Source organism: Schistocerca gregaria, chromosome 2 (genome assembly GCF_023897955.1).
Source record: "Schistocerca gregaria isolate iqSchGreg1 chromosome 2, iqSchGreg1.2, whole genome shotgun sequence".
Taxonomy (NCBI): domain Eukaryota; kingdom Metazoa; phylum Arthropoda; class Insecta; order Orthoptera; family Acrididae; genus Schistocerca; species Schistocerca gregaria.
Window position 1 is genome coordinate 355,402,666 of NC_064921.1, and position 16,734 is coordinate 355,419,399.

Genomic DNA, 16,734 nt, shown 5'->3' on the forward strand with positions numbered 1-16,734 from the left:
GCGCATGTCCAGTAACAAAGAAGAAGCTCCAGGTCAGATTGGTCCTGGTGTACAGTTGTAGGTTTAATGTGGCAGACGATGTGGTGTAGGGTGACTGTTTGTCAAACAAGGAAGGTGCGGTGTGATTGGAAGAGAGAGGTCCAAGTGTAAAGTTGGCACCTCACTACGAAACCACACCCTAGGAATAGTCGCTGCTAGACACGGCCAAGAATGGGCCGTAGAAGAAGACACGAGTTCGAGACGTTGTATGCGCCGCCGCTGCTGGATGGCTGCTTACGTAAGACCACAGCGCCGCTCACCCCATTCTGTCGCAGCAGATTATGATAGCAGCATCATTCTTGTTCAAATAGGCAGCGGGCTGGTATTATTAGTCAAAACTGTGTCCCAAAATATATGACTTCGAGCCGGCCGATGTCATCAAGCGGTTCTAGGCGCTTCAGCTTGGAACCGCGTGACCGCTACGGTCGCAGGTTCGAATCCTGCCTCGGGCATGGATGTGTGTGATGTCCTTAGGTTAGCTAGGTTTAAGTAGTTCTAAGTTCTAGGGACTGATGACCTCAGATGTTAAGTCCCATAGTGCTCAGAGCCATTTGATCCATATGACCTCGATCTCGACAGACTAATCTTCCTCCGTCATCTGTGTTTTTAATGAGCTGCGCCTTGAGAGATGCGCGGTGCAGCGGGGCGAGCGCCCGCCGGGCGTCCCCGAGCGCCGGGGCCGGCATGGAGGGGCGGCGCGTCGTGGCTTTTAGCAGCGGCCGCCGCAGCCGGCCGGCAGTCGCGTCGCCCCTGCAGCCTCCGCCGCCTCGCAGCCACAGAGAGCAGCCATGGCCGCCCGACACCTGCTCCCACTCGCGCTGCTCTGCGCAGCCGCCAAAGCTGCGATCTGGATGCCGCTGCGTAAGCCTCCTCCTCTCTTACTTATTCCTCACTCTACCAAATAACACACGTGGATTGCAACATATTAAAGTCAGATATTACGTCTGAAAGCCAGTATTTTATACAACGTTAATACTGCAAAAACAGAAAGAAAAAAAATTCTTCGTAATTTCGTCCCCTACAAAAAACCACTTAACTACAATTAATCAGGAGTAAAGGAGTTTTGCTATTTGGGAGCAAAATAAGTGATGATGGTCGCCGTAGAGAGGATATAATATGTAGACTGGCAATGGCAAGGAAAGCGTTTCTAAAGAAGAGAAATTTGTTAACATCGAATACAGATTTAAGTGTCAGGAAGTCGTTTCTGAAAGTATTTGTATCGAGTGTAGCCATGTATGGAAGTGAAACATGGACGATAAACAGTTTGGACAAGAAGAGAATAGAAGCTTTCGAAATGTGGTGCTACAAAGAATGCTGAATGTTAGATGGGTAGATGCGTAGATCACATAACTAACGAGGAGATATTGAATAGAATTGGGGAGAAGAGCAGTTTGTGGCACAACTTGACAAGAAGAAGGGACTAGTTGGTAGGACATGTTCTGAGACATCAAGGGATCACCAATATAGCTTTGGAGGGCAGCGTGGAGGGTAAAAATCGTAGAGGGAGATCAAGAGATGAATACACTGAGCAGATTCAGAAGGATGTAGGTTGCAGTAAGTACTGGGAGATGAAGAAGCTTGAACAGGATAATAGAGTAGCATGGAGAGCTGCATCAAACCAGTCTCAGGACTGAAGACAACAACAACAACAACAACATCAATTAATTTAAATATATTTTTCGTATCTAACGTTGCCAGGCTGTTTCACTACTATGAATCGCTTGAATGTCACGAATGAAAAATCCTTCCAAGTTTTTCCAGCCCTCTGTAGATGTGTACCATGTGAACTAGTACGAGGGCTGAACCTTTAATAGCGGCAACTATTTATTTACAGCTCGTACATAATAGATACGTGTTTCAAAGTTTTACTGACCATCAAAGTAATCACCAGCATTGTGTGTAACTCGTTGCCAGCGATGTGGAAGTCGTAGGATACTCTTAGCAGTGCCAGTTGTGTTGACAGTTCTACCGGCGCGGTCTCTTACCCGATGAATTTGTAGCAGTTCTGAAGCGAATGCCGTGAAGTGTTTCCTTCAGTTCTTCAGTTTAGAAATTGAGTTGAACTTGCGAGGGCTTAAGTCTGGGGAATGCAGTAGGTGGTACAGCACTTGGCAGCCCCATCAGTCAAACAAATTAGTAACAGCTTGCACTGTACGTGCTTGAGCATTGTCCTGCAAAATGACGGCCAGGTCCTGCACAAAATGTCATCACTTCTGTCTCTATGCTGTGCATTTTTGGAACACAGCCTACGACCACCTTAGAGACAGAAGTGATGCACTTTCTGCACCATCTGACCGTCATTTTGCAGGACAATGCTCAAGCACGTACAGTGCAAACTGTTACTGATTTGTTTGACTGATGGGGCTGCTACGTGCTATACCACCTATTGCACTCCTCTGACTTAAGCCAGAGTAAGTTCAACTCGTTTTATAAATTGAAGGAAATACTTCATGGCACACGCTTCAGAATTACTACAAATTCGTCGGGAAATAGACCACGCCTCTCAAACTGTCAACACAACTGTCACTACCAAGAGTACCCTACGACTTCCACATCACTGGCAACGGGTTGTACACAATGCTGGTGACTACTTTGAAGGTCAGTAAAGCTTTGAAACACGTATCTATTATGTACGAGCTGTGAATAAATAGATGCCACTATTAAAGTTCCAACCCTCGTATGTCAGTATAGATAAACAGCATGAATGTGACTTAATAAATAAATAAATAAAAACCTAAACATTATGTGTGAAACGAATCCATTTCTCTCCCCTTGCGTTGTACCATGTCAAAAAAGTAAAGCAATCTTTACAAATATCAAATAAAATCAGTGTTTATTAACAGTTCCAAATATCGTCCCCTGGACGAAAATAGGAACTGCACGGGGGCGAAGTTACGAACTTCCCCAGATATACTTAGCCAAAATCATTGACTATAAATATTAAACGCCAGAAATTGCAACACACCACCGAAATATAGTCCAATATTTGAACACAACTAGCTAGGAACTGCAGGCTGTTAATTGGACTGGTACACTAACTCACCTCAGCAGACAAAAAGCGATCCCTTCGTATACACGAAGTACGAGTGAGCCACACAACAAAGTCTTTCAACAGTACCATGCACAGGAGTCACGAGTGTACGCGCAGCTGAACATTTCTTACGAACTGTGGAAATCAAAAATTTCAAGGGGGAAGAAATTTGGAGCGGGGTCGATATTTTCCTGAAGGCTTACATTTCACCATATCTAACGGGGGAATTTGACCATTGTCATTGCAAAAGAAGCCCATGCTCGTAGTTCTGATTCTCGGACATGTGTTCTAGGCATCTTGACGCCCTGGTATCCCAAACAATATAAAGAGGCTGCAGCATACGGCTTTCTATCGGATATTTGTGGTACTCCAAATTAGAGTTGCGCTCTAGAAAAACTACGGGTCGTTGGTTTTCGTACACCACATAAACGTCTTAGTAAATGGTAAGATTACCCGCAGTACTGGTTGCATTGTAGGAAAATAAACACAAACGAATGTGTAAGACAGAAACTAAGAACCAACGATTCCTATATATTTTTGTTCGTTTGTTTGTTTGGTTTGCCAAAATTAGAACCGCACATCATTCTGTGTTAGTCCATTGTGTATATTACGTATTACAGAATATAAATTTGATATCATAAGTAATAAAAATTAGTTGATCACCTAACTTTTGTACTTTTATGTAACCCAAGCAATTACTTTTAAACCAATTAGAATTTACATGTACCTATATGTATGTAATTACTGTTGTTATTTTCCACTCAATAGAATGTTCTTCGTCATGATCAACGGCAAGAGTTTCCTGTTATAACTGATAAATGTGAAAGTTGTTTATAAATAACCGGCATAAGTTGATAAAGTATTGAAGCGATGTTAGATACATCGCTTTATGGTGTTCTTCTTATTTTACCTTATTGTTGAGAAAATAGCGTTTTATAGCGTGATATGGTAAAACTATATTATTTTTTTCATTTTCGACAACGTCACTCTGTTTCATGTTCAAAGTCAACTATTTTAAAAAAGAACCTGATTTAAACACTGGCAGGTTTCATTTCACTCTAAATACTGTTTGTTTTTTAAGTAACAGACAGGATGGTAACTGTGTAGAACAAAAATGTTCCGTTGGTTACCTGCCCCTTTATATATCCTTGCTGAATTTCTAAACGGTTCACCACTTCCGATTTTTAAGGGAATGTCCATCGAAGAGCCATAGAAACAGGTACACCTGCCTAAAACCGTGTAGGGCCCCTGCGAGCAAGAAGCCCCACAAAACGACGTGTCAAGGACTCGACCAATGTCTGAAGTAGTGCTGGAGGGAATTGAAACCATTAATCCTACAGGGTTGTCCATTAACCCGTAAGAATACGAGGTGGAGATTTCTTCTGAACAGCACGTTGCAAGGCATCCAAGATATGCTCAATAGTGTTCATGTCTGGGGAGTTTAGTGGCCAGCGGAAATGTTTAAACTCTGAAGAGTGTTTCTCGGAAACTCTGTATCAATTCTGGACGTGTAGGGTGTCCCATTGTCCTGCTGGAATTACCCAAGCCCGTCATAGTACACAGTGGACGTGAAGAGTTGTCAGAGTTGTATCTGGACGTATCAGTGGTGACACATCACTCCAACTGCAAACGCCGCACACCATTACAGAGCGTCCACTAGCGTGAACATGGATTCCATGGATTCATGAGGTTGTCTCCATGCTGGTACATGTCCATCCGCTCGATACAATTTGAAACGAAACTCGTCCGAGCAGGCAAAAGGTTTCCGGTCATCAAAATCCTCTATCGGTGTTGACGGCCCCAGGCGAAGCGTAAAGCTTTGTGTCGTGCAGTCGTCAAGGGCACACGAATGGGCCTTCGGCTCCGGAAGCCCCATATTGATGATGAATGGTTCGCATGCTGACACCTGTTGATGGCTTAACATTGAAATCTGAAGCAGTTTGCGGAAGGGTTGCACTTCTGTCACGTTGAACGATTCTCTTCAGTCGTTGTTGGTCCTGTTCTTGCAGGGTCTGTCTCCGGCCTCAGCGATGTATGAGATTTCATGTTTTATCTGATTTCATATTCACGGTACACTTGTGAAATGGTCGTACGGGAAAATCTCCACTTCATCGCTACCTCGGAGATGTTGTGTCCAATCGCTCATGCGCCAATATGACATCACGTTCAAACTCATTAAAATCTTGCTACTGTAACAGCATTAACCGATCTAACAACTGCGCCAGACTCTTGTTGTCATATATAGGCGTTGCCGACCGCAGCGGCGTATTCTGCCTGTTACATATCTCTGTATTTGAATAGGCATTCCTGTACAGGTTTTGTGGTTTTCCAGTGTAGTAAGATACTGATCGCACACATAAAGAAACAGATCGTTATGACGTAACGCCCATGTCTCTGTATTTGAATAGGCATTCCTGTACCAGTTTTTGTGGTTCTTCAGCGTAGTAAGATATTGATCGCACACATAAAGAAAGAGATCGTTATGGGGTAACGCCCGATACGCAAGCAGCACAACTGACGTACAGGTAATGCGGGGACGACGTTAACTCACCAAAGCAACTAGGAAACCCACTGCAGTCTAGGTTTACTTATGATAGTCTGTCGCAACTCCAAATATAACACATCAGAGATGGTTTTAAATAATATACTTCAATTAATTGATTCAAAATCGTTTCGGAGGGATGGAGTGGCAGATGATAGCTTTGTATACAAAATGGTTTTTGAAGCCAATCGGTATTCTGCATAGTAGATACGTAAGGCACTACGAATGGAAAAAACAGTGGGCAGAAGGAATGCAGTAGATGACACGGAAAGTTTAAATCTATGGTTTTCCTGCTCTACGATGTAGCCTATCGTCAAAAATGGGACAGATCCTCAGCAAATACAAAGTGAAAGTAATTTCCCGCTCTCCGCCATGACATAAGCACTCCTCGGTTCCGTTACAGAGATTTGGTGCTTCGGAAGCCTAGGGTTTACGACTCCTGTGATTGTGGTCGTTCTTACATCAGACAGACGACACGCACAGTCCATGAGAGATCTCAGAACACCACAGGTATACCCGACTCTTACAACCTAATAAATCGGCAGTGACAGCGTACTGTATTGATTCTGGACACACTAAGGTGTACGATAACGTCGAAATTTTAGCATCGAATTCATCTTTATGGGACTAAGTAGAAATAAAGAAGCAATTGAAATTAAGTTGGTGACGAATTTGATTAATCGAGATAACGACTTCAGCTTGGACCAGTCATGGAATCCGGCACTTTCTGTAACAAACTCACAAAGACGCGGCAACGGTGCACCTCGCTGTGACACATCGATATCCATGGGTCTAATTTCATGCACGTGTTGTACCTCTTTGCCGCCGATCGGCGTCCCACTCTGAAGATGGCTGGACGTTATACAGCGAAATTTATGAGGCTGAAAGCCCGAAATTTCATGAAAGAATTCAATTTCACACTCAGATGCACAAGGCTGTTCGTTGTAGGACTCTCGGCTCTCTCCATTCTGGAACTGAGCGAGACAGTTTTCGGTTGAGTATGTATGGCATGGCATACGAGACGTGGAACTCTACTTCAAAACTAAGAGGAAGTTACCAGTAGCCTATGTTAAAATCTGGGGACTGGTCCGTTTTAATTTCCGAGAGAATATATGCCCGAACAAACTAAACCATAACCTGCCACCTTTTATGTGGTTTCTTTGGTCAACGATCACATTGACTGTGACAAACTACAGATATATGTAAAGTTCTTCGAGGCTTCTTCAGTTGTTAGCCGCACCCTGTAGTCCAAGTTTTCGCTGGAAGATAAGGACGCTACTTTGTAAGATAGATACAGTAATGTCACTTAGGAGGACAAGAGGAAATTTATTTTACTTTTACAACCTACCGTCAAGAGCTTGAGGCAGATAATATATTCCAATCAGAGGTGTCATCCTTCCCCCCCCCCCCCCCCCCCAAAAAAAAATCATTAATAACGTCAGTCAAAGAGTACAATGTAAACAATTTCTGGTAGTACTGTCACAAAGGTACCATGAACATCCACTTACTGAGCACAAAATACTTCTTTACTGCGAAGAGAGAGAATAAAATAGGTGCTGCAACTACAATTACGTTTATATACTTTTCCTTGACACGTCTTACACATCTTGTAACTTCTGAGCGTAATTTACACTCTAAGAAAAGAGAGAGAGAGACAGAGAGAGGAAGAGAGAGAGAGAGAGAGAGAGACAAAGGGAGAGAGAAAGCAGACGCTCCACGTATGACTTTTCCGAATGGGGCGGAAACCAATAGACGTGCTGTACATGTACAAACAAACAAATTATTACAATTTCAGAAAAATTGGGTAATTTGTTTAAGAGAAAGAGCTGCACAAATTGAGTGTTGGTTCACCTCTGATCCTTATGCAACCAGTTATTCGGCTTGGTTTTGATAGACAGTTGTTCAATGGCGCCCTGAGGGACATCGTGCCAAATTCTCTCCAATTGTTTGCGTTAGATCGCCAAAATACCATGTTGGTTGGACGGGTCTGCCCGTAAGAGTCAAAAAGTTCTCGACTGGGGACAGATTCGCGAGACCTTGCTGGCCAAGGTAGAGTTTGGCAAGCACGCACACAAGCAGTAGAAAATATTGCCGTGTGCAGGCGAGCGTTACCTTGCTGAAATGTAAGCCCAGGATGGCTTACCATGATGGTCAACAAAAGGGAGCGTGAAATGTCGCCCACGTACCGCTGTGGTCTAAGGACGTTGCGGGCGACAAGCAAAAGGGTCCTGGTATAAAATGAAATGTCACCGCAGACTGTCCAGGGCGTCTCCACTCACGTATTCGGCCTGGAATCTTACTCACTGTAGTAGAATTGGTCTTCAGTGATGAGTCTCGCTTCGAACTGAGCCTCTATGACCAGCGAAGATGTGTTCTGGACACGCCCCAGACAGAGATGGAAGACCAACTAGGTCGCCGAATCTCTTCACAATTGAGAACTTTTGGAGTATTGTGGGCAGGGATCTTCAACCAGATCAAGGTTTGACGATCTAACGCACGAATTAGGCATAATATGAGACGATATCTCTCAGAAGGACATCGAACAACTCTGTCAGTCAGTGCCAAGCCGAATAAGGGCCAGAGGTGGACCATCGCGTTGTTGATTTCCTCAGTTTGGGAAGCTCTTTCTCTTGAATAAATTAGCCAATTTTTCTGATGTTACAATCATTTGTTTTTCTGTACATGTCCATCACGTCTATCGATTTCCGGCAGATTTGTATAATTCTTTCGTGGTGAGTTTCTTTTTCTTTTCTTTTTTTCCCATAGACTAGAATTGTATTCGCCTATTTCTGTTCACTACAATAGTTAACTGTTGTTTTGAACCAGTTAACGTTTACCATTGATTGTTCTTAACAAAGAACGATTAGGCACTTTCGGAAAAGTATTACACATTCACGCTCTCCTTGCTTCGAACTAGTTCTTTTATACCTACAGTAACATGTTAGTAGTCATTCCACAAGCCGTTTATGAGCCCGTGTATGTTCATACAGGAAACAATTTTCCATTCATACTTACGTTTACAGTAATCCTTCTTAATAGTGCATCGCCTGTATCAATACACCGACTTTTTTGCATCCTATAAGCAAAAGAGGGATATGTTTCTTCAGTTGTGATCACATTAATGAGCAAAACGACACCAAAGGTGAACCTGTATTGCACAGGTAACGAGATACAAGATTCATTCAGTAGGCTAATATTACATAGGAAACACATTTCTACTAGATATTATTGTCATGTTCTGCAAGTACAGACAGAAAATTCAGTTAATTTTCAAGACCGACTACTGCCTATATATTCCTCACGAGTGAATTCAGTATCTGTAGTATAACACAATCTTTTATTGTTTGATTTGTCGCCTATGTCGCTCATTTATTTTCTATTTGACTAGTTTGTATCAAAGCTTATCATTTTTAAAGGACGCCGTGGACGCCTTTGATTGTGAAATTGTGTACTTATAGAAACATTCCTCGCAAGTTGAGTCGAGTAGCCATTATCAAGATGAGTACCGCGAACTGCAAAACGGAGTGTATATAAAGAGCTGTATTTACATCAGGGGGAGTATACGGCATTTATATACCGGGTACAATCACATTAATGTGACTGCTGCCCGTGTGCGAGGTCAACGTGCAATAGCCACTCATAAACAGCAGATGGCAGCACTAACAGTGGAGAGAGTATCAAGTTTGTCGGGAAGACGCTAAAACTGGAGTCGTTGCCGTAATGCGGTAATGAGGCGATTTATCTGACGTCCAAAAGGACATAATGATTGGGCCGCGAGGGTTTAGCCGAGCGGTCTAAGACGCTGTAGCCATGGACTGTGCGGCTGGTCCCGGCGGAGGTTCGAGTCTTCACTGGGGCATGGGTGTGTGTTTGTCCTTAGAACAATTTAGGTTAAGTAGTGTGTAAGCTTAGGGACTGGTGACCTTAGCAGTTAAGTCCCATAAGATTTTCGCACACATTTGAACATTTTTTGAACATGATCATTGACTTTCGCGTCAAAGATACAAGCATTTCCGAAGCGGCTAAGTTTGTAAACAGATCGCGAGCCGCAGTGGGTAAAAACGGCACGGAGGCAACTGCGATGCGTTGTGGGCCTTAGATTGGAGGGGTGAACGACGGCTGCAGAGATGCGTACGGCCGCAGAGACGTGCAACTTCTAAACAGCCGATCGCCCAGATGAACCAAGGGGCTGCCAAAAGAGTCTCCCCAACGAATGTTCAGTGAACACTGATGCTTATGCGGCCCCACGGCAGGCGCCTGATTCATGCACCCGTGCGGACTTACGTTCACCGTGGACGAAGACCGGAATTTTCACGCCAGTAATACAACTGGACGTCCTCTGAGTGGCTGCAGGTGGACTTTTCAGATGAATCACCTTTTGTGCCCCATCGAACAGATGGCCTTTGGGGTGTACGGCACTGCAACAATCGTCGGAAGGGTCCAAGTCGCGTTATGGTATGTGGAATGATTTAGAGGCAGTCCTTGGCTGATCTCGTCATTCTGGAAGGCTCAGTGGATCAACACAGGCATATATCTGTACTTGGGAACCATGTTCATTTTGGATGCAGTTTGTTTTTCCTCGGCACGATGGCATCTACCAGGTGAACAATGCAATGTGTCACAAAGTTAGCATGTGTGGTTCGAAAAACCTTCAATATGAGTTTCGGTACTCCCCTGGCCACCAAACACCCCGGATTTAACCCCATCGAGAATATGTGGCGCTGCTTCGATTGGGCTGTCTGCGCCGTGGGTCCTCGACTGAGAAACCGAGCGCAGCTGTCCGCGGTGCAGGAGTCGGCATGGCTCCACATCTCTGTCGGTACCTTCCAAAACCTCACTGACTCTCTTCCTGCACGTCTCGCAGCGCTCTGGACTGTGAAATGCGTTTATTCAGGCTTCCGACTTGTGGTCACATTAATGTGACTGGACAGTGCAATACAGCCAAATGCAAAAACTATCGTTAACTGAGCTTCAGTACATGTGGAAACTTTAAAAATTGTCTGACACGTCTATATTTCACCGCCACGTCCACTCGGTAGCCACCAGCCACAAGTTCAGTTCGCCAAAATGTCCAGCCTCGCTAGAGCTGCTTTCGCTCCCACTTGTAGCAGCTCTGTGTGCTGCACCCTGTACATCTCCAAATCACTTAAAAATTCAATCACGCGTTCTTCCCACAATACGATATACGCACAAGAAGTAAATTTCGTTATTCCCTGTCTTAAAATGGAAACAAATGAGCCCTCGGTCACAATTTTTAGTCTTATTCACCTGATTTAAAAACTTCCAAGAGCCCATTCATCAGAATTTAAACGTTTAAAGCAGCCTATAACAAAATTACAAATTTATGGGAAAAGAATTTTTTTATATAAAAGTATAAGTACTGACTAACAATATAAGACAGAGACGTACTTACGTGTCACGTATAAAATAAATAAAAGCCAAAATGGTTTTAGTGACTTAAAACGTTAAAATTCAGATGAAGGCACTCTTAGAAGTGGTTAATAAGACTAAAAATTGTGACCGAAGGCTCATTTGTTTCAATTTTAATTTATAAACGGTCACTGAAAAAAGCAGGCATGTTTAAAACTTTCCGATTCTGTGTCTTTCCTGGCGTTGGAGTTTCAACGGCCAGCAGTGTGGAGTGCTGGCCAGTGAAAAAACCAAATATATTAACTTTGTTTTGAGTGATGGATGTGAAGATGTAGTGGAAGGGCAAATCAGAAAGCATATTATGGTCAAGAGATGTTTACGATGAGGCCAATGACGAAAACTTCAGCAATGTAAGCTGCAGTGTGACAAGTGATTATTAGCAATGTGGAAAAATGTAAGTTAATGCCGATGAGTAGGAAGTAGAAAGCTGTAACTTCCGGACACAGTGTACTGCTTGGCACAGTCGAGTCGTTTAAATATCTGGACATAACGCTGCAAAGCGATATGAAATGGAACGAGCATGTGAGAACTGTGATAGGGAAGGCAAATGATCGAATTCGTTTTGTTGGGAGAATTTTAGGAAAGAGTGGTTCACCTGTAAAGGAGGCTGCATATAGGACGCCGGTGCGATCTATTTTGAGTACTGCTCGCGTTTTTGGTATCCTTACCAGGTCGGATTGAAGGAAGGCATTGAAGAAATTCAGAGGCGGCCTGCTAGATTTGTTTCCAGTTGGTTCGAACAACACACAGATGTTATTGAGATGCTTCGTGAATACAAACGGGAATCCCTGGAGGGAAGGAGACGTTCTTTGCGGGAAATACTGGTGATAAAATTTAGAGAACGGCATTTGAAGCTAACTGCCTAGCGATTCTGCTGTCGCCAACATACGTTGCACTTGACGACCACGAAGATAAGATACAAGAATTTAGAGCTCATGTGGAGGCATATAGATAGTCGTTTTTCCCTCGCTCTATTTGCGAGTGGAACAGAAATGAAATGACTAGTAGCAGTACACGGTACCCTCCGCCGAGCACCTTACGGCGACTTGCGGAGTATCTAAATAGATATAAATGTAGATGTAGTTCACTCTGTCTCCACGTAACACAGACTTGGGAAATCCGGCCGTTCGCGCTCTACATGGTGGACGAGAACATCTTATCCTTGACGTGACAACACAGAGCAGCCGAGAGTAAAAAGATAGGAGGTCGGTAGCTGCACGGTGCTACATAGTACATGACGTAATGAATAGAACGCTGGAACTACGAACATGAGGGAGCGGGTTTTATATTCGAGTAGGTCACTGCGAGAGAGCCGATTTAAGTTATCTGTTACGGCTGTAATCAGTGCTCTGAGCGTGTCCGTTTTTAATCTGGTTTCTCTACGACGAACAGACAGTAAGTGTGCAAAACCAATTGAACAGGTCTCAGCTGCTGAGACTAGACTGCTTGTCACAGGTTTCCCGCCAGAAGACGTCCTCTTTCTTTAATGTTTGCTTGCGCAACTTACATTACGTTTGGCAAAATTCGATATGTTTTCACAAACACAGTCAGTACCATCGCTTTCTGTAGATACGCTTTTCAAGAGTGAAGCGTGCAAAAATATTAAACAGCGAGTTTATGGACTCACCTCAGCTAATTGCAGGTTGTGAAAATTTTTGACGTGCAGAAGTACCGAAGCGAATAAATTGAAATTTGCTGCACAGATTACTCGTCAGATATGGTGTAGATAATCTTTATTAGTCTGCACAACAGACACTCGCACAGTAGTAAGAACCAAGCCACAGGGCGCAGAGGCAGGCTGCCGAAGTAGACACTGGTGAGCCAAATCATTTTGACCACTGCCCACCGGCGTTGAGGGCATTCGACACAGTAAGGTAAGAATACAAGCAGAGCACAGACGAAACGAGAACAATTCTAGCGGAGATAAGGGCTGCAAATGAAGAAATCTGTTACCTAAAGCGACTTCACCAAAGGGCAGATTGTTATGATCTGGCTGTCGGGAACAAGCATCTCGAAAACGGCGAAGCTCGGCTGTTCTCGTGCTACTGCTGTGGCCATCAATAGGAGGTGACTGAACGACCGTTAAAATACCAGTAGACAACAAGATTCTGGACGCAAACGATTCATTACAGAAAGTGACTACGCTCCAAAGCGGGATGGACATCGATTTGTGGTAGGTCTGACAATAGTCTACGGTGCTGGTGCGAGCACAAATGTTCCGTAGCACAGCGTTTAGCGCACACTGTCCAACTCCGCAGCAGGCCGCCCCTGCGTGTTCCCCTGTTCATCCTACGACATCGTTAACTACGAGAGAAATTCAACAAGTGATGTAATACATTTTTCTGAGAGCATATTGAGTTCATTCAGGAGTCAAGTACACCATATTATTCCCTACTTTTTTAGCTATCGAATCCTATTTTTCAACTTAATCTCCGTTCAATACGACGGCCTTACGCCATATTAGTGGGAGGGCCTGTATTCCCGCATGTTACCACTCTACAGGTCGACGCCGAGCCCATCGTTTTACTACATCAACAACCTCCTCATCATCCACGTATTGCTTCCATCGGAGTGCATCCTCCATTGGGCCAAATAGATGGAAGCCGGTAGGTGCGAGATCCGTGCTCTAGGTTGGACAGGGAAGAACAGACCAATGGAGATTTGTGGGCTTCGCTGTGGTGCGCAGAGGTGAATGAGGCCTTGCGTTGTCGTGGGCAAGGTGAAGTTCGTTTGCATTTTTGTAGCGACGAACACACTGAAGTTGTCTCTTCGGTTTCCTGAACGTAGCAGTGTTGATCGTTGCGACATGAGGGAGGGCACCAAACAGAATAACCGCTTCAGAGCCTCAGACGATCGTCACTTTAACCGGCTGAAATGGTTCAAATGGCTCTGAGCACTGTAGGACTTAACATCTATGGTCATCAGTCCCCTAGAACTTAGAACTACTTAAACCTAACTAACGTAAGGACAGCACACAACACCCAGTCATCGCAAGGCAGAGAAAATCCCTGACCCCGCCGGGAATCGAACCCGGGCGTGAAACCGGCTGAGGTTGCGGCTTTGACCGTTTCTTCGCCAGTGAGGTTGTGTGACACCACTCCGTGGATTCCCTTTTCGTTTCCGGTTTGGAGTGATGAGCCCATGTTTCACCGCCTGTGACGATGCTCGACAAAAAATTGTCACGATCAGCATCGTAAAGCGCAAGCAGTTTCGTACAAATGGCTCTTCGTTGCCATTTATGGTCTTCTGAAAACAAAGCGGTCACAAACCTTTGAGTATCTTCACTGGTGAACAAGTTTATCGATACTACCAACAGTGACGTCGAGTTGAGCAGCGAGATGTATTACTGTGATCTGTCGATCGCCTCGGATTAGTGTCCGCACGTTCCAACATTGCATGAGTCACAACTATGTGCGGCTGGTCGGCACATGACAGATCGAACAGGTTTACTTGATCTTGTTGCGATGTTGACGGATGCCTCGCCCAACGGCTCACTGAGTTTTTGTTCAGAGCAAGGTCTCCGTAAACATCCTGCAGGCTCCTATGAATATCTGCAGTGCTCTTGTTTTCCGCCAAAAGCAATTCAATGACAGCACTCTATTCGGAACGTACCCCAGTTACAGATGCCATTGTGAAAGCTACATATAGCGCCATCACCAATCGGAACTTCAAGAAACCGTGGGGGTGAAGGAGGAATATTCCAAGATGACCCACAAAAAATTGTGTATTTTTTCAACCGATACGGGCCGAGAAAAAATGAGTTGGATTATTGATTGCCCCACGTACGTTTGGAGTGGGCGCGGGATCGTCCAGATGGAACGATCAATGGAAATGTATCACCTGGTCGGATAAATCAGATTTCATGTGACACCAGGTCGACGGACATGTTCGGATACACCGTTATCCAGGCGAATGTCTTCTCAAAACATGCATCACTCTACAGACATATCCCGCTGGAGACAGTTTTGTGCCATGGGAGGCATTCATATTGCCTTCCAGGGGCCTGTCGTAGTAATCGAAAGCACCATGACATCTGAGAATACGTTAAGATTTCTGCAGACCAGCCGCATCTTTTCATGGTAGATTTCTTCCCCGGTACCACAGATGAATTGTTCGTGTCACAAGACCAGGCGCGGCTACCATGGTTTGAGGAGCGCGTTAGTGAACTCACGCTAATGTCTTTGCCACCAAATGCGCCTCATATAAATCCGATGGAACACATGGGTGCCAGCTCCACGCACACAAGCCACTGGCCAGTAATCTACGTGAACTGTGCGATCTCTGCGTAGACATCTGTTGTCACATACATCGGGAAACCTACAAATGACTTGTCGAACCCATGCCAAGGTGAGTCGCTACTGTACTGCGATTCAAAAATGGACCAACACGCTATTAAACAGGTGGCACAGTGTAGTAGCTCCTCCCTAGTCTAAGTTTATCCGTGGTCAGATTTTTGCTTTCTCCTCTCATTTGCTCCCCAAACAGAGCGGTTACACGGAATGAATTCTGAAGCAGAATGCCAGATGACGTGAGCCGCCATTCCATTGTAGACTACGAATTTTAAAATTGTTTTTAGACTCTCTTCGACTGCCTGCATCGACTACATCAAACGTCAGACACGATGAGGATATCCTGCTCGGATTCTCTCTTACTTGCAAAAGGCCCAATCCACTTCACGACGATTCCCAACTGTTATCCTCGCTTGACAGCCCTTGGGAAAGGGGCTGTTCGTACACCAAGCAGAAGCATCGACATATCGACTTACTGTACTATAGCACAGGGTCACACTTTGAGTATTTCACACTTCCTCCAGCTTAGACAAAAGGAGCAAATGGATTGGTTCTTTTCCATTATACGTGGTCTATGGTGGCTTAAAGAGACACCATTTATTTCATTCCTGAGAGAACCCGAAAAACTTTTTGGGTACCACACCAGAGCCGAGGATTCTAAAATGTCTATGAACAGCAAATGGCTGAAATTTTTACGCTATATTCCTAAGAGCCCAATCTCGAACAACACTGAAAATTTTCTTCATGTCTGTAACCGCTTCCGAGACACAGAGATTGAAATTTACTCTGCTTGTACACGTAAAATAGGCACGTAAAATCTGGCGTTGATGAAGAAGTTGTTTCTAAAGTGACGAAGCAGGGAGGAATAAGCCGAAAAGTGTCTTCTTTATCATCAGAAGGGTTGATGAAGAAGTTGTTTCTAAAGTGACGAAGCAGGGAGGAATAAGCCGAAAAGTGTCTTCTTTATCATCAGAAGGGTTCTAGATACCCGATGTTGCAGTACGGAAGCACACGCAAAATTTTTATGCTGTGAAATCCGGTATGAAATGCAAAGTTAGTTTTGTGTTATTTCAATTTTGCATAAGTGAAATATCAAAATTTGTGTGACACATAATGTTATTTTCATATGAATGCAACGCCCTGCTGTAGTAGGGAGAAGAAGGGAACCAGCGGAAAAATGGAGCATAAAAAAGGAACATATGTTCCTGTTTAAAAGCTTGTGACTGAGAAGTGAGCTGCGACACTCTACCCATCTTAAAAAAAAATTTCCATAAATTTTGTCACGCAAACCCATTTGCGCTTTTTATTCTTACAGAGAGGGAGACAGTGGTAGTGGGAAAGAGACGGAAAAGTAATAAAAACTGGAAGATATTAAGCACTGCGTGTGGTTTAGAAAGGGCGAA

The 16,734-nt window shown here is 44.2% G+C and overlaps 1 protein-coding gene across 1 annotated transcript in view; it reads left to right on the plus strand.

Annotated features, from left to right (window-relative positions):
* Nucleotides 1–744: 744 nt before the first annotated feature.
* The window catches only part of LOC126337049 (protein takeout-like), a 177,532-nt gene continuing 161,542 nt past the window's right edge, over nt 745–16,734 (plus strand). The window contains exon 1 of the mRNA XM_050001373.1: nt 745–900. Coding sequence (XP_049857330.1) covers nt 828–900 — 73 coding nt within the window. The 5' untranslated portion in view covers nt 745–827. The remainder of the gene's footprint in view (nt 901–16,734) is intronic.